This window comes from Pongo abelii, chromosome 13, assembly GCF_028885655.2.
Source record: "Pongo abelii isolate AG06213 chromosome 13, NHGRI_mPonAbe1-v2.0_pri, whole genome shotgun sequence".
Taxonomy (NCBI): Eukaryota; Metazoa; Chordata; class Mammalia; order Primates; family Hominidae; genus Pongo; species Pongo abelii.
Window position 1 is genome coordinate 118,378,725 of NC_071998.2, and position 26,823 is coordinate 118,405,547.

The 26,823-nt window shown below is 43.2% G+C and overlaps 1 protein-coding gene across 16 annotated transcripts in view; it reads left to right on the forward strand.

Moving 5' to 3' along the window:
* RALGPS1 (Ral GEF with PH domain and SH3 binding motif 1) overlaps window positions 1–26,823 on the forward strand; it is a 313,313-nt gene that overhangs the window by 149,551 nt on the left and 136,939 nt on the right. For all 16 annotated transcript variants that reach the window (XM_054520658.2, XM_054520645.2, XM_054520654.2 and 13 more), the window contains one exon: window positions 6,672–6,798. In XM_054520658.2, the coding sequence (XP_054376633.1) occupies window positions 6,672–6,798 (127 nt within the window). The remainder of the gene's footprint in view (window positions 1–6,671; window positions 6,799–26,823) is intronic.

Sequence of the window (26,823 nt, forward strand, 5' to 3'; positions counted from 1 at the left end):
AAAATCACTTTAAAAATTGGTATGAAATTAGTCAATATTCCCATGGTGATAATCAGTAGCATTTTATGAAGCATAATTTGCCTTTCTGTAGACAGGAATTATTTATATTACTACATTTTCTACAAATTAACTTCTGTCTGTATAGGGTTTAAAATAGCTTTAGTCAAAGACAAACATGGACAGCTAGCCAGGACACCACTAAATTTCAGTTACAGTTTTTCACTTGTGTTACATACAGTAGTCTCCATTGCATCTAATATTTTATATTAGGTATGTGATTTTGTAGTTTTTTATTTTTCAGAAATGGGTATTTTGCATCCAAAGAAGTAAAAAATTATTTTAAAAATTCCAGTTCATTTCCTTACTGATTCCATACTTAGTCTGCTGAATCCATTGGTCCATAGATTATCCACAACACTAAAAATTCTTTCCATATCAACAGTAGACACTGGAATTGAAATGGAATTTTGAGCCAATTTTAACATATTTGGAGCAACAGTCTCTTTGCTAAAAAATATTTCCATGTATCAAGAGATATTATTCTCTCGAGGCAAGGGAACAAGACACCAAAGTCCTCATAAAGAAAATTTGGAGAAATTTTTTTCTCCTCCATTGAGACAACTTCCAGATTTGAACTGCTTTACTAGAAAGGGGAGTGGTGGTTTGTGATCAGTCAAATACAGGTGCCATATACAAGGTACTCAGAGCATGATGGGAAATTTCCAAAAGCCACCCACTTCTTTAGGTATTTCTCCAAGATTTGTGACCTTCCTGGCTTTTGACCTCATGGTTTGTGAGTCCCATTTACCCTTTGTACCATGAAAATGATTCAAAATTAATAAGCAGGGACTTTGTTTTTACCTTGTAAATTAATTCATTTTGCATATGTGGTTATGGCCCCTTTCTCAGTCCTATGTTGTATATTTTTGCTTTTTAATAGAAATTTTACCTATTTTATTGATATTTTATAAAAATTAGCTCTTAGATTTAGTTATCATTTCTATAGGTTTGATGTTTAGCTTTTTTTAGTTTGATGTTTTGTTTTTTAACATGCCAATTTCTACTTCTACCCATTGATTTCTTTCTCCAGTTTTCCCACTATTTTCTTAGCTTGTTGAGTTGAATATTTAGTTCATTTATATTAGTTCTTGTTTAATAATAAATGAGTTTAAAGCCACAAATTTTCCTCCTAATGTGCTTTTGGCCTCATCACATAGTTTAACGTACAGTATTCTAATTATGTACAGCTTGTAAACAGTCCATTATCTTGGCTTTTATTTGGTCTTTTGCCCAATAATTATTTGAATATTCAAAATTTTCCAAGTAATTGGGTTTTTCAGTTATTATTGTTATTTTTCTCATTATTCTTTTATGCAGCAAATATTTTGGCAGTGTTTCCTCTGTGTCAGGAATCATACCAGATGCAGGGAACAGTAGAGTGGATGCAGCCAGCATGGTCAGCCGCCTCATGGAGTCTATAATTTGTTGAGGGAGACACAAATGTAATCATACAGGCAAGCACAATCATGATCAATATTATGGAAGAAAATCCCAGGGTGCCCCAAGACTTCTAAACTTTACTAGAAGTGAAGCTAGACTTAGTGAAATGTTCTTTAACCTTACTTCCTTATCTCTTTTCTTGAAGAAGAATGGTTTTAGTATCTGTTTGACTCTGGGTAAGCAGACAATTTACTTTCTTTTATGTAGCTCTGATGGTTTCTTCCTGAGGCTTCCCATAAACTCCAAAATCTAAGGGACCCTCAAGTTCAGATGAGGTTTGCAGTTTATGGTTCTTGTAACCACAGCTTAAAAAGTGTGAGTAAATGCTGTTATTTTCTGAGTAAACAAACCCTATATTTAAAAAATTAAACCTAAAAAAATTATTATCAGCATTACATGCACGTGAATTTTAAAAATCACTAAATACTGAAAGGTTTAGTGAAACAACTAACATTCATCACTCATCTCTCCACACCCCAATTATTCCCCAGAGGCGACCACTTTCAGTTTATTGGCTTCTTCTAGTAGTTTCTGCCATATACTTACCAATGGGCTTTTGCTACAGTTTCTTCACCCATCTGCTTTAGACAGCATCTGGTGTCTTCTTTGTATGGTAGATGTTGGTTTAGTTTTCCTGAACCATCTTCTCTTGTTCCACAAACACATTCATCATTATAGTGAAATCAACTTTTGTTAAATGAATATTTGGTGTTTTAATGATTAGGAATGAGTAAATATGCATCACTATATAGTCAAGTAGTAAACTATGAATAACATGTCCTTCCTGGAATATTTTGTCATTTCCCGGGATTTATTTATTTATTTTTTTGTTTGTTTTTGTTTTTGGTTTTGTTTTGTTTTGGTTTGGTTTGTTTGGGTTTTTTTGTTTGTTTGTTTTTTGTTTTTTTGTTTTGGGTCTTTCTGTTGCCCAGGCTGGAGTGTAATAGCTCATAGCTCACTGCAACCTTGAACTCCTGGGCTCAAGCAATCCTCCTGCCACAGCCTCCTGAATAGCTGGGACTACAAGTATGTACCACCATGCCCAGCTAATTTTTTTAATTATTAGTATTTTTTTGAGACAGAGTCTCACTCTGTGGCCCAGACTAGAATGCAGTGGCCCACCCTTGGCTCACTGCAACCTCCGCATCCCGGGTTCAAGCGATTCTCCTGCCTCAGCCTTCTGAGTAGCTGGGATTACAGGCGCATACCACCACGCCCGGCTAATTTTTGTATTTTTAGTAAAGACAGGGTTTCACCATGTTGGTCAGGCTGGTCTCAGACTCCTGACCTCATGATCCGCCCACCTCGGCCTCCCAAATTGCTGGGATTACAGGCGTGAGCCACCACGCCCGGCCTTAAAATTTTTTTTGTAGAGATGACATCTTGCTATGTTGCCCAGGCTGGTATCAAACTCCTGGCCTCCCAAAGTAGTGAAATTACAGATGTGAGCTACCATGCCCTACCCATTTTTCTGGAATTTCTAATTGCCTTAAAAAACTTTTTCTTATCCTATCTACCAGATATCTAAGAAATCCTAAAATTATTTTATATTTATTTTTTATTATATATAATAAGTATGTCTATCCCCTCCCCTCCATGTGCCATCATGTCAGGTTTTTAATCAAGCCTTCTTTTTCTCTGGGGACATCTCTTCCAGGGCTGATCCAATGTGGACCAGTTGTTGTTAAGGCCCGCTATTCATTGGTCATCCCAGAATCTCCCTTTCCTACTCCTGGATTGGATCCACAATTTCCTGTTTCCCATGTCTTACTAATTCCTGGCTTATTCCTGCATTTTTCTAGAGGAAATTCTCAGTTTTCAAATATGTCATGGGAAATACATGTTTAGGGTTTTCTGATGTCTTCTAGTGACCTATGCACTATTCTTGAGAAATCTGATACTGTCTGAGTCTCATTTGTAGGCACAGAAGGGAGCAGATGAGTAAAGTTAACTAGATTTAGCCCTTCTGAATGTCTGTGTGTGTGTGTGGAGCAAGTTGGGGATGAGGCATAGAAGATAGGCTGATCTGCTCTGAGGTGCTGTCCATACAGGCACTTGACAGGCTGGGCAGGTAGGCTGGGCATGGCAGGGAACATGGGCAGTCCCCCAGCTGAGACCAGAGAACCAGTGGCTTGAGCCCTGGGAGCCAGCTTGGCCCAGCCACAGTGTGTGTGAGGAGGACATCCAGATTTGTTTAATGGCTGGCATTGCCAAACAAGCAAGGGGTTCTAGGTTGTATTAATAAAGAATGACCTCCTGAATAAGGGATGTTGAGTGGTCTGCTTAACAACGGAGCAGTTCTTTGGCCGGGCATGGTGGCTCATGCCTGTAATCCCAACACTTTGGGAGGCCAAGGTGGGCGGATCAGCTGAGATCAGGAGTTCAAGACTAGACTGGCCAACATGGTGAAACCCCGTCTCTACTAGAAATACAAAAATTAGCTGGGCGTGGTGGCACATGCCTGTAATCCTAGCTACTTGGGAGGCTGAGGCAGGATAATCGCTTGAACCCAGGAGTCAGGGGTTGCAGTGAGCTGAGATTGCACCACTCCTTTCCAGCCTGGGAGACAGAGTGAGACTCTGTCTCCACAAAGACAAAACAAAACAAACCACAATGGAGCTGTTTTCCAGTAGGTATCTGGTTCTGGTCTGAGTATATATTGTTCATTGGCAAATTTCTCATCCTTACGTGTTCATTTCAAATGCTGCCTCTCTCTATAGCTTTCCTTGACACTTCCTTTCCCCATAATTGATTTACAATAATAATTATTATTATGATTTTAGAGACAGGGTCTTGCTCTGTCACCCAGGCTGGAGTATGGGTGGCGCAATCAAGACTCACTACAGCCTCAACCTCCTGGACTTAAGCAATCTTCCTGCTTCAGTCTCCCAAGTAGCTCATTTATTATTTGTCTGGGTTATCAGTCTCTGTTTACTTACCACATTGCTATACTATATCTCTCTCCTGTGTTGAATCAAGTTCCCCAAAGATATTTGGAAAAGTTACTTAATACTTGTGATTATGAACTGGAAATGGAGGTAAAAGTCGTTGCTCCGTTTTTACCACTGGGCTTTGTGAAGATTAGATGAGTTATATATTACAGTGTCTTACAAACAGCAAGTAGAAGATGGTGTTTTTCCTTGTCCATTTTAGCAGACCAGTTAAGCAGCCATTGTCCTGAACATCTGTGTAGCATCCCCACACTGATATGTCCTGAATTCCCCAGTGGGAAAAGAAAAGTTCACTTTTATTCTTCAACTTCTTCAGCACCAGAACCTTCCTTTCAGCATATTCTTCTGCCTCTCCTTACCGAAGTTCATAAGCTATCACTGCTCCTGTGCAAGTGGGCTGTCTCATGGCTGCATCCTCTGTGGTCCCAGAGGCTGAAGATGAAGGAACCAGGTAGGGCTTGCCCAAAGCAGCCTAGGGTTCCCTAATGCACCAGACATGGCCTGAGTTTGGGAATTGCAGACCAGGTCTCAGGAACTGCACTGCTTCCCCAGGTGCTAGGCAGTCATTTTCCCACTCCTCTCCATTGCATGATGGGGCTTTTGAACACTGGCCTACGTCAGTCTGATGGACATGGTGGGTCTCTTGTTCTAGGTCCTTGCATAGAGCATCAAGGTCTGAAGACCTTGGCCAAAGGAACTGCAACCCAGGGGCTTCTGTTTATTCACCCTATTGGGCTTAGCCATTGACCTCCAATCCCAGAAGCACTGGGCCCTGGCAGCTAGACTCACGGGTGCTGCCAGCATCAGCCTCATGCTTTGCCTCAGCCACCCCTCCCCCAACTCCTCCTTTTAAGCCTGGCCTTTCTGCCTAGGCTTCTTTCCTTAAAGCCATGTTTAGTCAGCCATGTTGCCATTTTCTGGCACTGGGCCTTGACTTGGGACTTTCAGGTTAACCACAGCCTGAGTCCTTAGCATAAAGTCTTGAAAACCAGGAGTTCTGGTTTCTGTTCCTTTCTTTTGAGAAGGCTTCAAATGCACATTGAGCCACTGTTTACATACCAGAGATCTCAGTCACAAAGGATTTGCTTCTCTAGTCTCTGACTAGGGATATCTGTTCATCCTGTATTTGCTTAACTAAGTTGCCCCTTCGATGACTGCATATAGAAAAGAAGGTTGTCTTCTTTTGATTAAAATTACCACACCTAGTATAAATATGACACACTTGACTGGGGGGGATCTGGAGGATATAGCCTGGATTCGAGTGGTGGCTTGGCTTTGTGTACATGGGCATGTGAATTGTGTGGAACTTACTGGGACTTCCAGCCCTGGAGATGGTGAGGAGAGCAAATAGCTGTGGATGCAGGGAAAGAGACCTGGTGTAGCTGTGAAATAACTCTTCAGGTGACCCTGAGCAGTCTGCTTTTCTACCTCAGCACCTTGCTGTTGTAGGCTCTCTGTACCCACAAGTTGCTGTTATGTGGGGGATTCTGACATCATGTAGAACAGTGGGCCAGGTCGCTTTGGGGGATAGCTTCCAAGCGTGAGATTCTGTGACAATGACAAGATTGAAGCTTTCCATCTCTGTGATGTAGGGAAGGCAAACCCTAAAATTGGTGCTTAGCCCTGGAGGGTTCTTGGCTTTGCCCAGGAGAGAATTCAAGGGTGAGCTGGTGGTGGTAGACAACAGCTTTTATTGAAGTGGCAGTGTATAGCAGCAGCAACAGAGATGTTGCTTCTTGTGGTGGGGGGCTTACCCCATAGGCATTGTGCCCAGAGTAGCAGCTCAGAGGCAGGTCATATTTATATGTGTTTTTAATTACATGCAAATCAAGGTGCAGATTATGCAGAAATTTCTAGAAAAAGGGTGGTAACTTTCAGGCCATTGCCATGGAAAGGGGTGGTAACATCCAGGTGTTGCTATGGTGATGGTAAACTGACGTGGCACACTGGTGGACGTGTCTTATAGAAAGCTGCTTCTGCTTCATTCCTGTTTTAGCTAGTCCTCAATTTGGTCCAGTGTCCAAGCCCCACCTCTGGAGTCAAGTCCTACCTCCTACCTCATATGCGTGAAACAGCCTTTTAAAATCCTTAGTTCTGTCCAGGATTTGGCACACCATAGATGTGCCACTTAGGATTTTCCCTTTTAGTCTTCATCCACAGTTATCCACTCTTTAGCTTCTTCTGGTTTATTTATTTTGCTATATTTTCTTCTCATTCTAGCTTTTAAATCGAAAAGACAAGACTACTTTTGAGAAATTGGACTACCTGATGTCGAAAGAAGATAATTACAAGCGGACACGGGAATATATCCGAAGCCTGAAGATGGTTCCAAGTATTCCCTATCTAGGTAGGCGTTTGAATTGGCTTATTATTTTTTAAGAAATCTACTCTGTGCCAAATAAGATGTTTTTACAGTTTCTACCTGAGAAATTTCCAGGAAGCGACATGGCCTGTAGATAAAGAGGCAATTGGTTGGCTCCTTGGGTTGGAACAGGCTGTTGATACTTCCCAAGGATGGAAACCTGGATTAGGGTGATATACAAGTGATGTTCTGCTTTTTATATAAAAGACCTGTGGGCCCCAGGGTTCCCCAGGCTGCAGCCCAGATGGGTCACAATGAGAGTGATAAGACTCTTACTGGTTCATCCACATCCTCCTGAACTGGGGCATGTCAGGCACAAACCCTCTGTTCTGGTTCTCTGGGCATTATTAGTATATTTCATATTTGTACAAATAAAATTATAGTAATGCTTATTAATTTTTCTGGTTAGAAAATAATGCATGTTAATTGTAAGGAATTAGAGAAAAAAGTTAATATCTTTTGTTATCTCACCTAAAGATATTTGCTTCATATCTTATTGATTTGGGCATATCTAAAATATGTATGCTTACTCTATCCTAAAAATGTTATTTTTATCTTAAAAATGTTATCTACTTTTCGATACTATGACTCAGTCCCGTCAGATGGATTTGTCAAACTCGAATCTGCTCTCCAATATTGACCATTTAAGGCAGCAGCCCTCAACCTTTTTGGCACCAGGGACCAGTTTCCTGGAAGACAGTTTTTCCACGGATGGAGAGTGGGCTGAGGAGAGTGGTTTCAGGATGAAGCTGTTCCACCTCAGATGATTACTCTGAGGAGAAGCACACAACCTGGATCCCTCACATGTGCAGTTCACAGTAGGGTTGGCGCTCCTATGAGAATCTAGTGCTGCCACTGATCTGACAGGGGGTGGAGCTCAGGCAGTAATGCTTGCTAGCCCATCGCTCACCTCTTGCTGTGTGGCCCAGTTCCTAAACGGAGTTGGGAACCCCTGATTTAAGATGTTTCTACATTTTTGCTATTAAAATGTCTCAATGAACATCCTTATAACTTTCTACATGTAGTTATGATTATTACCTTGTGATAAATTCCTAGAAGTGTGCACAGCTTCAAAACATATGTAAAAACATATGCCTTTTCATGTATATTTCCAAAATGCACTCCAGAGAAGTTGTGTCAATTTGTACTTTCATCAGAAGGGGATGAAATTGCCTGTTTCTCCCACATTACAAATACTATGCTTTTTCATGGTTTTGTTTTTCCTTTTTCTTTCTTTCTTTTTTGTCTTTGCCAATTTGATAGGTGAAAAATACTTCTTGTAGTTTGGATATCAGAGTTGTGCCAGTTTTATGAAAAAATCTTTTGATCTAAAATAATTCTAATAACAAGAGAAACCAACATTATATAGAAGTGACTCCTGATATTTGCAAGGGATCTAGTGCAATTTTTTGAAGTTACATTTTTGACAATTTTAAAATTTCTTTCATGAGCATTGTTTATTTAGATTTTCTTTCTTTTAATTAAAAATTAATTAGAATATTCTTTTAAAGCCAACTTGGAAAATTTGTTTTTTAGTAGAAAATTGTCGATTTGATCCATTAATAAAATTTTCAATATTATTAGCATAGTTTTTTCTTATTTAATTTTTTGACAATATAGTATTCTCTTATAAATTTGAATCTCTCTCTCTATATATATATACACTAAATACTAAAGCAAATATAACTAAAAATATACTAAAATATAACTAAAATACTAAAGCAAACATATATATGTTATATATATATATGGTTATATTTGCTTTAGTATTTCTAATAGTTTAGTATTTCTCATACTTTGTATTTTTTGTTTTCTTTCTTTTTAAAAATTTACCTCCTTGCCAGAAGTTTGTCTATTGGTCTTTCCAAAGATTAAATTTTGGATTTGTTTTCAGTCACACTGTCTTTCTGCTTTTTAGTTTACTGTATTTTATCAATCAAGGATGTGCATTTTCTTTCCACATTTTAACACTTCTGAAATTGGGATACATCTTGCAATTGATAACAAAGCATTGTGACATTGTTTAATTGGCAGCAGTTTTTCTTAGTGATACATAAAAAAAGACATACTTGATAAAAGGTGACATCTTAAACATAATGAAATATGGACTTTCTATGTTTGTCTCTTATGATTCATCTCTCCTGTTTTCCTTAAGTTGTTTCTCCATTTCTGTTAACTACTAGAGTTGAATTACTGATTTATTTGTGTATATGTTTTTTTTTTTCACTTTAATATAGAAAACAGTTAAGGCTATACATTTTCCTCTAATTACTGCTTTTGTTGCATCCTACGTGTTTTGGTGTGTAATGGTCTCAGTGATATTCTTTAAATACTCCCTATAGTTTTAATTTTTCTTTTATGCAAATATTATTTAAGACAGTGTTTTTTTCATTTTCGAGGGCTTAGGCTTTTGTTTTTATTTTTAAAACAGTTTACTGAAATATAATTAATACATAATCCATTTAAAGTGTATAATTCACTGGTTTTTAGTAATATTCACAGTTGTGCAAACCATCACCACGATCAGTTTTAAAACATTTTTATCACTCCATAAAGAAACCCCACGCCCATGAGCAGTCATTCCCATTTCCCTCTAGCCAACCCTCCTCTCCCATCTTCAGCCTTAGGCAACTATTAATCTACTTTGTGTCTCCACACATTGTCCTATTCTGGAAATTTCATATAAATCCCATCATACAATATGCTGTCTTTATGACTGGCTTCTTTCTCGTAGCATCATGTTTTCAAGGTTCATCCATGCTAGAGCATGATTAGTACTTCATTCCTTCTTATTGCTAAATAATATTCTATTGTACAGATGCACCACATTTTATTTATCCATTTGTTTTTTCAGACACGGTCTGGCTCTTTTGCCCAGGCTGGAGTGCAGTAGCTTGATCTTGGCTCACTACAGCCTGGAACTCCTGAGTTCAAGCGATCCTTCCACCTCAGCCTCCCAAGTAGCTGGGACTACAGGTGCACACCACCACGTCCAGCTAATTTTTTTGTATTTTTTGTAGAGATGGGGTTTCACCATGTTGCCTAGGCTGGTCTCAAATCCCTGAGCTCAAGCAATCTGCCTGCTTTGGCCTCCCAATATCCATTTATTTCATAAACATTTGAATTGTGTCCATTCTTTGACTATTATGAATAATGCTTCTATGAATGGCTTAGGTTTTTAAAAACATAGTCTTCTCTAATTTTTGAGATTTGTTTTGTGGCTTAATGTAAGATCGGTTTTTATACATGTTTCATGGTGCATGCTGGAAAAGAAGGTGTAATGTCTCAAATTAATCTATAATTGCATTGTAATGTTCAAATTATGAATTTTTGACAACTTGGTCTATCCAGAAAGAAATATATGTTACAGTCCCCTTATATTTCTAGTAGTTTCTGCCTTACATATTTAGTATATAGAAGTTTGTAACCATTGTAGATTCGTTGTGAAGTACTCCATACAAAGTTATCTTGGTTCCATTTGTTACTTGCTTTTACTTCTATTGTCTGATATTAATTGTGTGACATCTATTTTATTTTTCATTTGGATTTTTTTGCTAAGTGAAGACATTATTTGTATTGATAGATAATATTTTACATATTTAAGGGTCACGTGGTATTTTGTTACATGCATAGAATGTATAATAATGAAGTCAGGTATTTGGGGGTATACAGCACCTTGAGTATTCATCATTTCTGTGTGTTGGGAACATTTCACGTCCTCTCTTTTAGCTACTTCAAAATACACAATACAGTTTTAACCATAATCACCCTACTCTGCTATTGAACATTGGAACTTACACCTTCTCTCTAACTATGTTTGTACCCATTAACCAACCTCTCTTTATTCCTCCTTCCCACCCACACACACTTCCCAGCCTCTGGTATCTATCATTCTACTCTCTGCCTCCATAAGATCAGCTTTTTTAGCTAGCACATATGAGTAAGAACATGTGATAGTTGTCTTTCTGTGCCTGGCTTATTTCACTTAACATAGTGACCTCCAGCTGCATCCATATTGCTGCAAATGACAGGATTTCATTCTTTTTATGGCCAAGTAGTAAGTACACCATTGTGTGTGTGTGTGTGTGTGTGTGTGTGTGTGTGTATAACATTTTCTTTATGCATTTATCTGCTGATAAACACTTAGGTTGATTCCATATCTTGGGTAAGGTGAATACTGCTGCAATAAACATGCAAGTACAGTACTGATTTCTTTTCCTTTGGATAAATACCCAGAAGTGGGATTGCTGGATTGTATGGTAGCTCTATTTTTAGTTTTTCAAGCAATCTCTATACTGTTTTCTGCAGTGGCTGTACTAACATACATTCCCACCAACAGTGTGTAGTTACCTTTTCTCCACATTCTCGCCAGCATGTTATTTTTTGTCTTTTTAATAATAACCATTGTGGCTGGCCCAAGATGATATCTCATTGTGGTTTTGATTCATTTGCATTTATTTTATAAATCTTTGGTTATAGTTTAGATTTTAATTTTTTATTTTATTATTTTTTTTTTTTTGAGACTCAGTTTCACCCTTGTTGCCCAGGCTGGAGTGCAGTGGCGCCGTCTCGGCTCACTGCAACCTCTGCCTCCCGGGTTCAAGCAATTCTCCTCCCTCAGCCTTCCGAGTAGCTGGGATTACAGGTGCCTGCCACCATGCCCTGCTAAGTTTTGTATTTTTGGTAGAGATGGGGTTTCACCATGTTGGCCAGGCTGGTCTCGAACTCCTGACCTCAGGTGATCTGCCTGTCTCAGCCTCCCAAAGTGCTGGGATTACAGGCATGAGCCATGGTGCCTGGCCGAGATTTTAATATTTTAAGTTGACTTGATTTAGTCATGATTCTTGCAAACAGCATTTAGTTGGACCTTTTAGTCCAACTAAATGAGAAACCTTGCCTTTTAGTAGGGGAATATACCACTCTCATATTTGTTTCACCTTATGCCATAGATTGAATTCTATTTCTTTCTTTTTTTCATGCTTTTGCATCTTTCCTTGTTTTCTTCTTTGGCTTACCATAAACTGCGGTGTCTTTCTTCTTGGTTACTGGCAAATCCCCATCTCAGGTCTACAGATGGAAGGCATGTTGCTGTGCACAGCTCCCAAGTCCATTCCCATCACACCTGAGACTCATCAATTGAGAGACCAGCAACCAGCGTTGATGGTACTACCGTGAGGGTAGCCTAGTGCAGCCCAGGAGTTTCACTAGCAGAGGTGTTCCAGGGTCATTAAGGATGGTCTCTTTTCTCGAATAAGGATGATCATGAGAGCTGCTGTGCATTGTTTGCTTTCTCTGTGCCTAGCACTTTGCTAGGCATTTGAATGCATCATTTCATTGAATGCTCACAATAGCCCAGTGAATAAGCAGGCAGTGAGAGGTTGCCTAAGGTCACATAACTGGAAAGTAACAGAGCCAGGACTGGGCCCAGATGGCCTGGCTATAAGCCCTAAGCTCTTGACACTGCCCTCTCCTGATTCCCCACCCTATTCAGGTCATTATTTTCCTACACACCCTTGTGGTTACCACCTGTGTCCTCTGGCTGTTTATGACTTGTGGGTGGCCCCCATCAGGTACTGTGTGAAGGGGATAAATTATTGCTACTGTTTCTCGTGACATTCCCTATTGTGGGACCACAAAGCAGTGCAGTCTTGGGCTTCCAAGGGCATTGGTCAGCCTGTGCCAGCCCTCAGGCCTCTTGCCCCTCTGAGTTTCTAGACAGATGCAGCCCTCCATGTCTTTGATCACCTCATCTCAGCTGCTGCTTCCTGGCAGGTGCTTCCCAAGAGGCTCCATGGAGGCCTCCATCCTCCTGCATTCTTCCTGCTTCTGACTCGAAGCGAGTCCAGCTGAACTGCTGTGGTCTTATCCCTTCAGCCTTATGATTATTTTCCTCTCCCTTTAAGCCAGGTGGACTACATTTCTCATATTGCATCTGACACATACAAGTCAGAGGGAGAGAAGAGGAGGTGACTGCCACCTGCTCTCTGTTCTTGGGATAGCGTATGAGGGTTTACCATGGGGTGCCATAGTTTGCTTAAAAAAGAATGAAGCAAGGCCTCCTGAGGCAGCTGGGAGTTCCATCTGCATGCATGTCTGGTTGCTTTGGACATACCCTACCCAAATCCAGGTTGTATATTCTTCTCGAAAATGCAACCAGTCCCAGGGACAGATTTGTTTATTTAAAGAGGAATAGTTATATAATTCCTGGAAAGTACAACATAGGAAAAAATATCTGAAACCATTTGTTTTTTCTCTGACAAAGTCCTCACTATAGGTTTTTCCCCCTTAGGGTGAGAGGAGGCTGTTTTCTGGAAGGAACTGTAGGTCAGTCCCTGATATTTCAAGCTGCTTTGTTACTTCTGTTGCTTGAGACCGTGAATGCTGCTTCAGCAGTTATTTGTCTCTAGTAGCAATTATGGGCTTTATTTTTGTAACAGTTCTTTTAACCCTCTGTGGAAGATTGTATATGCTAACTGGGCTCCTGTGACTATTCACATATGTGTCTCTTTGTTCCATGTAAAGATGCCTTTATGTAGTACTAGCCTTTGTTACTAACCACGTGGGTGTGATTCTGACTCCTTTTAATGCAAATTGTAGAGCCAGTTGGCTGTACTTTGGTGTAGTGAGTTCCTGATGAAACATAATTTTAAAAATACTGAGGGAAAAATGTATTACATTTATAAAATAAGACTCTTTGAATCAAAAAGTTTCTTGCAGATTACTTCAAAGTGTGAAAACAGTGTTGAGAAATAGTTCAATTATTTGCAGCTGATTTTATCTGATAGCAGCTCCTTGCAAATACCCGGTTAGATTGGAATGATAACAAAAGCAAGCAAAGAGCTTTGAAGAATGTCTACATCATTTGCTTATAAATAGCTGTATTGATTTAGGGGGTGTTTTGTTCTTACTACTTATTTCCTTCAGGAAATAACTAAATTAGAAATGTGATGGATCTTAAATGGTTTAGAGCTGATTCTAAAAGTAACCATAGCAGTGTGGAAAATTATGATCTCTCAAGGAACAAAAATTAGGTATTCTAACACTTCTGGATAGTAAGAAAACATTTGGAGACATTCTTAGTAAATTTACCCAGACTTCTAACATGTGAAGTAAATTTCTAGAACATAAGTTATTCCTTCAAACAAGCAAACCTTTCAATTTTTCAGAAAGTAAGACTTTATTTGCAAATACAAATTCTAAAGTTTAAAATCAAGACAAATTTTTCCAAATATAAAATCAACAGGGCTAAACTGTTGGATATCTAAAAGGGCTTTCAAAAAGAAGTGATTATTGGTCAAAAAAAGTGTTTACCCTAATGCCCCAAAGCCCCCCAGTCAGACACCACCCCTGCCCTCGTGGAGCTCACAGTCCAGTTGTGATCACCAGCACTGGACAAGAAACTGCAAGTGAGCTGAGCATTATGAAGGAAAAGGCAAAGGAGCAAACCAAGGGGGCCCCGGCTAGTCTGGGGGAACCAGGAAGGGCTTTCTGGAGGGAAGTAGAGTCCTGAAGGATGAATAAGCTGGGTGAAGAGGTGGGAAGTGAGCATTTTACACAAAGATGACAGCTTGTGCAAGAACCCTAAAGTGAGGAAAAACATGTTTGTTAGAAAAACTGGCCGGAGAGTAGTGAATGAGTGGGAGGGTGTCATGTGGAGCAGCTGCAGTGGAAGGGAGGGGAAGATTGCTTCGGGCCTAGACATGGGAGTCAGGAGGGAGTGGGGAGCCCAGGCTCTGACCAACCTAGAAGCAGTAGGGAGCCATGAAAAGGTTTTAAGCAAGGGCATGCTGGGTTGGATTTGCATCGAACACACATCACCTTGGCTGCAGCAAGTGGCTTGGAGGAGGTCAGGCTGGAGGAGTGAAGGCCAGTTAGGGGATCCTGTAGAAGCCTGTGATGAGTCACTGTATTTCAGAAATTTCCAGGGAGGGGGAAGGCTCTTTAAAAGCAGTTCATTTTAGAGCAAAGCCTTGGAGAGACCTAAAACAGTTGTCAGTGAGTATATCCCTTCTACCTGATTAAGACACATAGTATGTCCTTGTACTCTGGTTTTGAGAATCCATTTGTGCATTTCAGCTGTGGGCCCCTTTTCATGCGCGTCCATGTGAAGAGACCACCAAACAGGCTTTGTGTGAGCAACATGGCTGCTTATTTCACCTGGGTGCAGGTGGGCTGAGTCGGAAAAGAGAGTCAGCGAAAGGAGATAAGGGTGAGGCCGTTTTATAGGATTTGGGTAGGTAAAGGAAAATTACAGTCAAAGGAGGTTTGTTCTCTGGCGGGCAGGAGTGGGGGTCGCAGGGTGCTCAGTGGGGGTGCTTTTTGAGCCAGGATGAGCCAGGAAAAGGACTTTCACAAGGTAATGTCATCAGTTAAGGCAAGGACCAGCCATTTACACTTCTTTTGTGGTGGAATGTCATCAGTTAAGGTGGGGCAGGGCATATTCACTTCTTTTGTGATTCTTCAGTTACTTCAGGCCATCTGGGCGTATACGTGCAAGTCACAGGGGATGCGATGGCTTGGCTTGGGCTCAGAGGCCTGAAATTACTGCCTTCTTATATTAATAAGAAAAATAAAACAAAATAGTGTTGAAGTGTTGGGGCGGTGAAAATTTTTGGGAGGTGGTATGGAGAGAGAATGGGCGATGTTTCTCAGGGCTGCTTCAAGCGGGATTAGGGGTGGCGTGGGAACCTAGAGTGGGAGAGATTAAGCTGAAGGGAGGTCTTGTGGTAAGGGGTGATATTGTGGGGATGTTAGAAGAAACATTTGTCGTATAGAATGATTGGTGATGGCCTGGATACGGTTTTGGATGAATTGAGAAACTGAATGGAATAACAGGAGAAAAACAGGTATAAAAGGTTTAAGAATTGGGACGACTCAGGATATCTGATTAGAGAGTGCCTAAGGAGATTCAGCATAGTCCTGCCAGCAAAGATTATTTATTTACTTCAAGAGTTAAGAGTGGCAGTTTGGGGATAGCACCAGGCGATATCAGCTGCGATGGCTTGGAAAAACAGTGTAAACCGGCAGTATAAACAAGAGCAGGGCATGTATGAGTAGTTGAGAACGGTGAATAGGAGTATGACTAGACAGAAGATAGTAGGGATGACAAGTTTTTTTGGGGGGCACAGTGTAAGTTGGTCTGGTGTCTGGAATGAGACTGGGGCCTAATAAAAAGGAGCGTCTATAGAGGAGCTTAAATGGGCTGTACCCTGTAGCATTCCGAGGACAGGCCTGAATTCTGAGAAGGGAAAGTGGTAAAAGTATTGTCCAGTCCTTTTTAAGTTGGTGGCTGAGCTTGGTGAGGTGTGTTTTTAAAAGACCTTTAGTCCATTCTACTTTTCTTGAAGACGGAGGACCGTAAGGGATATAAAGGTTTCACTGAATACTAAGAGCCTGAAAAACTGCTTCGCTGATTTGACTAATAAAGGCTGGTCTGTTATCAGACTGTATTGAGGTGGGAAGGCTAAACTGAGGAATTATGTCTGACAGAAGGGAAGAAATGACTGCGGTGGCCTTCTCAGACCCTGTAGGAAAGGCCTCTACCTATCCAGTGAAAGTATCTACCTAGACTAAGAGGTATTTTAGTTATCTGACTCAGGGCATGTTGAGTAAAGCTAACTTGCCAGTCCTGGGTGGGGCAAATCCTCGAGCTTGACGTGTAGGGAAGGGAGGGGGCCTGAATAATCCCTGAGGAATAGTAGAATAGCAGATGGAACACTGAGAAGTTATTTCCTTGAGGATAGATTTCCATAATGGAAAGGAAATGAGAGGTTCTAAGAGGCGGGCTAGTGGCTTGTACTATAGCATAACCTGCCTTTTCTGGTGTGTGGCGATTAGGCCTGGTGGAACCGCGATCAATAAATCAAACATGATCAGGGTGAGGAGGAGGAAAGAAGGAAATCTGGGGAAATGGGGTGAATGTCAGGTGGATCAGAGAGATACAGTCATGGGGGTCAGGTGTGGTATCAGGAATAATGTGGGAGGCCGGATTGAAGTCTGGGCCAGGAACAATGGTAATTGTGGGAGACTCAACAAAGAGTGAGTATAGCTGAAGGAGCCGGGAAGCAGAAAGTATATGCGTCAGGTATGAGGAAGAAAATAGATTTTGGAAGTTATGAGAACTGTAGAGAGTGAGTTGAGCATAGTTTGTGATTTTGAGGGCCTCTAAAAGTATTAAAGCAGTGGCAGCCGCTGCACGCAGACATGAGGGGTAGGCTAAAACAGTAAGGTCAAGTTGTTTGGACAGAAAGGCTACAGGGTGTGGTCCTGGCTCTTGTGTAAGAATTCTGACCGCGCTAACCATGCCTAGGAAGGAAAGGAGTTGTTTTGTAGAAGGTGCTGGAGTTTGAGAGATCAGTCGGACACAATTGGCAGGGAGAGCACATGTGTTTTTATGAGAATTATGCTGAGATAGGTAACAGATGAGGAAGAAATTTTGGCTTGACTAAAGTAATGGGGGCTGTCTGTGAAGCCTTGCGGCAGTACAGCCTAGGTAATTTGCTGAGCCTGATGGGTGTCAGGGTCAGTCCAAGTGAAAGTGAAGAGAGGCTGGGATGAAGGGTGCAAAGGAATAGTAAAGAAAGCATGTTTGAGATCTAGAAGAGAATAATGGGTTGTGGAGGGAGGTATTGAGGATAGGAGAGTATATGGGTTTGGCACCACAGGGTGGATAGGCAAAACAATTTGGTTGATAAGGCACAGATCCTGAACTAACTTGTAAGGCTTGTTTGGTTTTAGGACAGGTAAAATGGGGGAATCGTAAGGAGAGTTTATAGGCTTTAAAAGGCCATGCTGTAGGAGGCGAGTGATAACAGGCTTTAATCTTTTTAAAGAGTGCTGTGGGATGGGATATTGGCATTGAGTGGGGTAAGGGTGATTAGGTTTTAATGAGATGGTAAGGGGTGCATGATCGGTTGCCAAGGAGGGAGTAGAGGTATCTTATACTTGTGGGTTAAGGTGGGGGGATACAAGAGGAGGACGCAAAGGAAGCTTTGGATTGGGAAGAAGGGCGGCAATGAGATATAGCTGTAGTCCAGGAATAGTCAGGGAAGCAGATAATTTAGTTAAAGTGTCTCAGCCTAATAAGGGAACTGGGCAGGTGGGGATAACTAAAAAGGAATGCTTAAAAGAGTATTGTCTAAGTTGGCACCAGAGTTGGGGAGTTTTAAGAGGTTTAGAAGCCTGGCCGTCAATACCCACAACAGTTATGGAGGGAAGGGAAACAGGCCCTTGAAAAGAAGGTAATGTGGAGTGGGCAGCCTCTGTATTGATTAAGAAGGGGACGGGCTTACCTTCCACTGTGAGAGTTACCCGAAGCTCGGCATCCGTGATGGTCTAGGGGACTTCCGAGGCGATCGGGCAGTGTCAGTCTTCAGCCGCTAAGCCGAGAAGATCTGGGAAGGGGTCAGTCAGAGAGCCTTGGGCCAGAGTTCCAGGGGCTCTAGGAGTGGCTGCCAGGTGAGTTGAACAGTCCGATTTTCAGTGGGGTCCCACACAGATGGGACACGGCTTAGGAGGAATCCCAGGCTGCGGGCATTCCTTGGCCCAGTGGCCAGATTTCCGGCACGTGTAGCAAGCTCCTGGGGGAGGAGGTTCTGGAGGAACGCCTGGCTGCTGCAGTTCAGGCGTTTGGAAGTTCTTGTGTGCTGGAGATGTGGCTGGGATTTGTCTCACAGTGGAGGCAAGGAATTGCAACTTTTTTCTATTGTACACCTTGAATGCGAGGTTAATTAAATCCTGTTGTGGGGTTTGAGGGCCTGAATTTAATTTTTGGAGTTTTATTTAATGTCGGAAGCAGATTGGATAATAAAATGTATTTTGAGAATAAGACGGCCTTTTGACCTTTTAGGGTCTAGGGCTGTAAAGTGTCTCAGGGTTCCTGCCAAACAAGTCATGAACTGGGCTGGATTTTTATATTTGATGAAAAAGAGCCTAAACGCTATCTGATTTGGGATAAAGAAAAAGGAGCATTAACCTTGACTATGCCTTTAGCTCCAGCCACCTTTTTAAGAGTAAATTGCTGGGCAGGAGGGGGAGGGCTAGTCACGGAACGAAACTGTAAGCCGGACCAGGTATGAGGAGGGGAGGTGATAAAAAGATTATAGGGTGGAGGAGCAGAGGCTGAGGAAGAATTGGGACCTAGCTCGGCCTGGCGAGGAGCAGCCTGGGGAGGAAGGGAGAGGTCAGATGGGTCTGTAGAAAAGGAAGATTAGAAAGACTCAGCGATGCTTGGGGTTGGGACTGAGGGGACAGGCGGGAGGGAAAGAAGGAAGATTTGGGACGAGTTGCACTGGGCACAGAGACTAGGAAGGGACTGATGTATAAAAGAATGCCTGGACGTCAGGCACCTCAGACCGTTTGCCTATTTTACGACAAGAATTATTTAGATCTTGCAGGATGGAAAAATTCAAAGTGCCATCTTCTGCATATTTGGAACTACTATCGAGTTTGTATTGGGGTCAAGCGGCATTGCAGAAGAAAATAAGGCATTTAGGTTTGAGGTCAGGTGTAAGTTGAAGAGGTTTTAAGTTTTTGAGAACACAGGCCAAGGGAGTAGGAGGAATGGAGGGTGGAACGTTGCCCATAGTGAAGGAAGCAAGCCTAGAGAAAAGAGAGAGTAGAGAAACGGAGGGAAGGGGTTCGGGGGTTCTTACCTTCCAGAAAAGTGGGAAAAGGGGTTGGGGCACAGAGATAAGAGGTTGGGGCGTGGAAATAAGGGATGGGGCGCAGAAATAAGGGGTCGGGGCATGGAAATAAGGGGTCAGGGCATGGAAATAAGGGATTGGGGTGCAGAGATAAGAGGTCAGGGCATGGAAATAAGGGATTGGGGTGCAGAGATATAAGAGGTTGGGGTGTGGAAATAAGGGATTGGGGCACAGAGATATGAGGTTGGGGCGTGGAAATAAGGGATTGGGGTGCAGAGATACGAGGTTGGGGCACGGAAATAAGGGATTGGGGCGCAGAGATATGAGGTTGGGGTACTTGCCGCTCCTCTAGAAAAGCGGGACTTGCTGCTAAGAGTGAAGGAGAAGAGGTTGAGGGGTACTTGCCCCTCCCCCAGAAAAGCGGGACTTGCCGCTAAGGGTGAAGGAGAAGGGGTTGAGGGGTACTTGCCCCTCCCCCAGAAAAGCGGGACTTGCCGCTAAGGGTGAAGGAGAAGGGGTTGAGGGGTACTTGCCCCTCCCCCAGAAAAGCAGAGAAGGGGTAGAGACAAGGAGAGAAGGGGTTGGGGTACTTGCCCGTTCCCCAGAAAAGCAGAGAAGGGGTAGAGACAAGGAGAGAAGGGGTTGGGGTACTTGCCCCTTCCCCAGAAAAGCAGGACTTGCTGCTAAGGGTGAAGGACCAAGGCAGGCGTCCCTGCGTGGTCTGACACCTTTGAAACATGGGTGAATAATCAGAGAGGAGTCCCTGCCATGATTAAACACCAAGGGAAGGCTGCCTTCCCAGTCCGTGACCAGCGCCGGAGTTTTGGGTCCACGGATAAAACGTGTCTCCTTTGTATCTCCCAGAAAATGAAAGGAATTGAAATTAAGAGAAGGGAGATATTGAAGAGTGGAAAGGAGAAAGTGGTTGAGGGACAGTGAGAGAGGTTGGAGAAGAGCGTAAGAAGAGGCCGCTTACCAGATTTAAAATTGGTGAGATGTTCCTTGGGCTGGTGGGTCTGAGGACCTGAGGTCGTAGGTGGATCTTTTTCATGGAGCAAAGAGCAGGAGGACAGGGGATTGATCTCCCAAGGGAGGTCCCCCGATCCGAGTCGCGGCACCGGGACCAAATTTCATGCGCGTCCGTGTGAAGAGACCACCAAACGGGCTTTGTGTGAGCAACATGGCTGTTTATTTCACCTGGGTGCAGGCAGGCTGAGTCCGAAAAGAGAGTCATCAAAGGGAGATAAGGGTGGGGCTCTTTTATAGGATTTGGGTAGATAAAGGAAAATTACAGTCAAAGGGGGTTTGTTCTCTGGCGGGCAGGAGTGGGAGTCGCAAGGTGCTCAGTGGGGGTGCTTTTTGAGCCAGGATGAGCCAGGAAAAGGACTTTCACAAGGTAATGTCATCAGTTAAGGCAAGGACCGGCCATTTACACTTCTTTTGTGGTGGAATGTCATCAGTTAAGGTGGGGCAGGGCATATTCACTTCTTTTGTGATTCTTCAGTTACTTCAGGCCATCTGGGCGTATACGTGCAAGTCACAGGGGATGCGATGGCTTGGCTTGGGCTCGGAGGCCTGACACCCCTTAAAGCAGAGAGGAAAGAGCAAGCAAGGGTGGGATCAAGCCAAGGATGCGGCAGAGCTGCTGCTTCCCTGAACAGGGATATGAGTGGTGGCCGTTGCCCCCTTGATGGGAGCCGCCACCCTAGGACCAAGGTGCAGTAGTTGCCTTGTCAGGATTAGCAATAATGTTAACTGGCTGTCCCTAGGTTGGCCAGCTTTTAATGCCCAACTGAAAAAATTCCATTCCACATGCAGGAAATCCAGCCTTTTTTTCATTGCCCCTCCCCACGTTTCCAAGGTTCCCCAAGGAGCACTCATTTGTTCCACAGATCCATCCTGGTTGTTGCTCGGTGCCTCAGCCAGCTGCCTGGCCCCAAACTGCTGAGCCCTCCCGCTGGTCCCCTCATGCCTTTCCCAGTTGGACCTGTGTGGAACCAGGCTGCTTCCTTAGCTGGAAAAGGAGGTGTCTGTCAGTACACAAAGCAAAGCTTAAGGCTGGATTCTGGTCTGCCTGCCCATGGAGCAATAGGCCATGTTTCTTTTTCTATTCTGCCCTGATGGCCACATGCTACAGGGGCCAACTTGCTGCCCTCCCCACCCCCGGCCCAGGAAGCCTTTGAACAAATCTCCCCTTCCCTAAATCTAGGCATTCAACCCTCTCTGGGATCCAGCAAGCAAGGAAAAAGCTTCCCTCGACCCCAGGCTCAAACATACTTCCCAGTCAACAGAATGATCTCAAAGACACTATCCCATCCAAAATGAAGGAAACTATTTCCATGATTTTGAAGAGTGGTTAGCTACATTTTGTTTCAAATCTCTCCCTTCCAGAAGGGAAGAGATTGCCTTTACTTTTTCAATCTCCGGATTTGTTACCTTAAAATTCACATTTTTTCTGGGACTCCGTAGTCTTTCTCATTTCTTACAAAAGGCCAGTGGATGTTATTAAAACCCGCATTTTATGAATGAAGGAAAAAAACATAGCTTGACTCATGACTTACCCAACATCATATCCCAGGCGGATACCAAGTTTAACTCAAGATCTCATGCTTACTGCTGGGGTTCCACCCAGCCTTAACTTACGCATCCTCCTTTTAATATCTCCGTCTCCATGGAAATAAACAGTAGAAGGAAAACATGTGGAGGTCAAGAAAGGAGCACTAGGTGGAAAGGCTTGTTTCCCGAATGCTATGCTTTCCAGAGCGGGAGAACCTTGTCCCATTTGTCCCTTCTGGGGCAAAGGGAGGATCTGCAGTCAGCTTTTCTCTGGGTCAAGAAGTTGTGTCTGACCCTGCAAAATGAGGTATGAGCATAAGCCCATTTTGTGCAAGAAAAAGTGTTTTCATGGTAGGAATCTTTATACTCGTTAGGATGACTATTCCTCTTTGACTTCCTTTAGTTTTTTGGATTTCGAATTAGAAACTAACACTAATTACAAAAACTCATGTTTACTGTTTCACTGTGTGATTGCACTGCATTATCTCGTTTAATCCTCCCAACACTCCTTCCTCTGAGGGAGGCATCATTTTTATCTTATTTGCTAGCTGCAAAATATGAACAAGATTCACATTAAAGTTTACACACTAGTAAATGGTGAGATCAGTGCTTGTATCCAGGTCTCACTCCAGTGCCCCAACCACTAACCTCAAAATATGCCATATGTTCCCCAGAACAGGCCTTTAACCTCTGGGAAAAACCACAGCTGAGAAGGAAAGTACTTCTAGGGACTCTTCCTGTGTGGAACAAGGAGACTTCCTGGTGGGAGGTCCTGGAGAAGCACATTGACTCATGGGTGGGGACGGAGTGGATTGAGTGGACACTGGTCTTCTACTGACACGTTCTTATTGTCCTCTTGTACCTGGGCTGGCCCTAATAAAGAAACGGATTAGGACAAAGGAAAGACTGGGGAGCTTCTGCATCCTCAGGACCAACCTGGAGCCATTGGGATGTCTCATGTAGTAGACAGCTCTTCAGATGGCCCCCGATGATTTCTGTTCCCTAGTATTTGTATCCTTGTATAATCTCTTCCCCTTGAGTGTAGGCAGAACATAGTGATTTGCCTCTAACAGATATGACAGAAATAATAGGATGTCCCTTCCAAGATTAGATCATTAAAGACTATCCATTTTATGTTGAGTGCTTGCCCTTTCTACTCTCTTTTGGATCATTCATCCTGGAGGAATCCAGCTGCTCTGTGTTTGGCAGTCTTGTGAAGAGGCCCGTGTGGCATGGGATTGAGACCTGCCAACAACCATGTGAGGGAGTTTGGAAGAAGATTCTGCTTAAAAGCAGCCCCAGCCAACAGCTTGACTGAAGTCTCATCAGAGACCTTAAGCCAGAGACACCCAGCTAAGACATGCCCAAATTCCCAATCCACAGAAACTGCAAGATAATAAATGTTTATTGTAAGATGCTAAGTTTTAGAATAATTTGTCACACAGCAATGGATAATGAGCACTTTGCACAACGTTTATCACTACTCCACATTTATTACTTTGTTGACCAATCTGTATTGGGACAAAATCAACTGTAAAACTCAACACATAAAGGACTATAACATTGGCCTCTAGGGCAGCAGGACGTGCTGGACCCCTCTCGAAAGCTAGTTTTGAGGTGGTGGGATTCGATAGGCTAGAGAGAGTGGTTGCTGCTTTGAGAGGTGATGAGTTCTTGCAGTTCTGTAAGAAAGATGGGTGCCTGGGGATGACTGATTAGGGTCTGAGAGGGCCTGGAAGGTTACCCTTAGGAAGCCTGTTGTTCCCTGATGGAGTGTACAGTGGGCTCCTGAGTACTCAAGGGAAACAAGTATATATCCTTTTTTGTGACCATCCAGAAAGGCATTTGGTGCCCACTCATTCTTTTAAAAACTTAAATATTACAAAAGTAACACATTGCTTGTTGTAAAAATTATTCACACTGAAAATAAGTTTATAAAGTAAAAAGTGAATGTGCCATTCTTCTTCTCCCACTTTCCAGAGGCAGCCAGTGTTTGCAGTGGGTGTGTGTTCTTCCAGACATTCTTATCCACAAATACAAAAGGACGTGCCTGTGGAGGGGCACATATGATACTGTGCTTTTTAACCAAAGTGGGAACATTTTGTATGTGTTGTTTTGCATATGTAAACTGTCATAGATATTGTACAGTGGCAGCAAATCTAGAACTCCCCTGTTCTTTCTGGTAGCTCTTTGGCACCCACAGATGTATGGGCAACGTGTTGGATATCGCCTGGATGAGTGCTGATTTGTCTAGCTGTGTCCCAACTGATAAATATTTAGACTGTTTCTAGTTTTTCCCTTTTACATATACAAGTTAATTATCCCTAATCTGAAAATCCAAAATCTAAAACATTTTGAAAATCAACATGATGCTCAAAGAAAAGCCTCATTGGAATATTTTGGATTTCAGATTTTCAGATTAGGTTCGCTCAACAAGTAAGTATAATGCAAATATTCCAAAATCTGAAAAAGTCTGAAACCTGGAACATTTCTGGTCCCAAGCATTTTGGATAAGGGACACTCAGCCTGTAGTGCAGCGGGGAGCATCCTTATCTGTGTGTCTTTACCCTCCTGTTAGAGTACTTCTGAAACACTGAGTGCTGGAAGTGGAATTGCTGGGGCAAAAACTCTTTGCAACTTTACAGTGCCTACTGCTGGAATGCCCTCTGAAATGCTTGCAGTTATATTTCTGCAAACAGGATATGAGTATGCCTATTTTTTCCACTCTTACCAACGTTAGATATTATCCACCATGTTTTATTTATGCTAAAATGATGGGCACAAGATGGCATTTTTAAAAAAAAATATACATTTCTCTGCCCACCAATTCTCTTGGGCTCTAAGTTAGGCAGCCAGGCCTTCAGGCCTCCTACCCAACTGATCAGCCACCCTCTGCCCTTGCCTCTGCTTCCTGAATATGTATCTTTATTCCCTCTCCCCATGTCCCCAGCACAGGCCTGCACTGCCCTGATTGATGAGGAAAGGCTGCCTTGCTGTTGGGTTCCTGTGGAGAGGAAGCTGACCTAAATCCATCCCCTGCACACTTGCCTGGGCATTAGTCAACCTTCCAGGCTTGGAGAAGGCTGTGTGCTTCTTTTAATCCTTTTCCCTTGTTGAGATGACTAGGGCGTAGGCCTCTGTCATCACATGGCCCCAGAAGGGAATTCTAATTCCACTCCCTCCACATTAACTATCCTTCTAGGCTCTGGGCCATTCCCAGCTCTGCTGAGGCTCAGGGCAAATGTGGCCTGTCTTTCCTCGTCCAAGGAGCCCTCTCCTGGTACTCTGAGCCCTTCAGCTTCAGGATGTGCTGCAGCAGTGGGGAAGGGAACATTCCTTGACCAGCCCGTGGAGCTGGATTTATTAATATCATGACCATCAGCAAGCACAGCATAGGACAGGCAGATGGCCCCCCCACCTAGGAGGTGCCGCATGTGGCAGCGCTGTGGGAATGCCACGCAGATGGGAGAGATTGTCTGCATCTGGGCTCCCATTGTGGGCTGAGCTGGCCCAGGATGGCCATTCAGGAGAGACATGGATGCTTGAATGTCTCAGGGATGGCTGGTATTGAAACATCATGTCCACAGAGGCAGAATCCCAGACTAGGGCTGGTTCAGGCCTGACTCTGAGGTCTGAGAGAGACCTGTAAGCAAGCGCCAGGCCTGGAGGCATGGATATGGGAGATGAGCCACCACTACTGGAACCCAGTTACCAGGTAATGAGGACCAGGGCTTGAACCAGGTAGATTTGGTCATCTGGTGACTGCCAGAGCATCCACAAGTAGGATGTTCGGAGTAGCAAAGCAGGGGGGCTGATGAGTCTATAAGCTGTAGGACAGATGGCAAGAAGAAGAGGAGCTGCAGCCTGGCAAAGGATTGGTAGCCCAAGGAGCTGCGGAACATTCTTCAGCACTGCCCCTTGTTACTCCGTGTCCATTGTTTGAGATAAATTAGGCAGACAGCCATGGACTGGCTTCCTGACTTCTAGGGACCTTCTGATATCAAGCTGCTGCTGCTGCATAGGCAGGCTGGCTGGCCACCTGACATATCCACTGCTATGGGCAGGAGGCTCCATATCACCATGATTCTCAGATGTATTACTGAGTGATATGGGGTGACATAGGAGCTGTAGTGTGATCTCACTTCCTCCCTGGGTATAGAGATCAATGCTGTAGAGGCAGGAGCTCAGGAATCAGACTGACTCGAGTTCACATTCTGAGTGTCAGACTGCATGCACTTGGGCAGCTCACTTACCTCTTTGATGTAAGTTTTCTATTATGTTGAAGAGAGAGTAATTATAGAATCCATCTCGTAGAGTTGTTGTGAGAATTGAAAGAGCCATGCATACTGCCTGGCACATGGAAAGCACCCTATAGATGATGGCTAGTATTAATGCTATCCACATGAAAATACAGCTAAGAAGACCCTATCAGTGAGAACCCTGTTGCCCCCTGTATCCCTATTGAGAAACACAGCATACCCAGGAAGGGCAGAGTACCCAGGAAGAGGCCCATCTGGGCACAGCCAGGTGTCATGTTAGTTAGCCACCTGGCCTTAGAAGGGTTGGGTGTGATTTCTGGGATAGTGCAGGGGTCAGCAGCAGGAAGGGCTGGGGAATAGGATCCCATCTGATGAGTAATGTCTGGCTGGCAAAATATGGTCCTGGAGAGGCTGGTGACCAATAACATCTGGAGTGTAGTCTAGACACCTTTTTGGATAGAGACCCAGCCTGTGACCCCTCCTTCTTTGGGAACCTACTTCCCCTGCTTCTCCCTTGGCACTGCACGCCAGCAGCAGTGTTCCTTCCACCT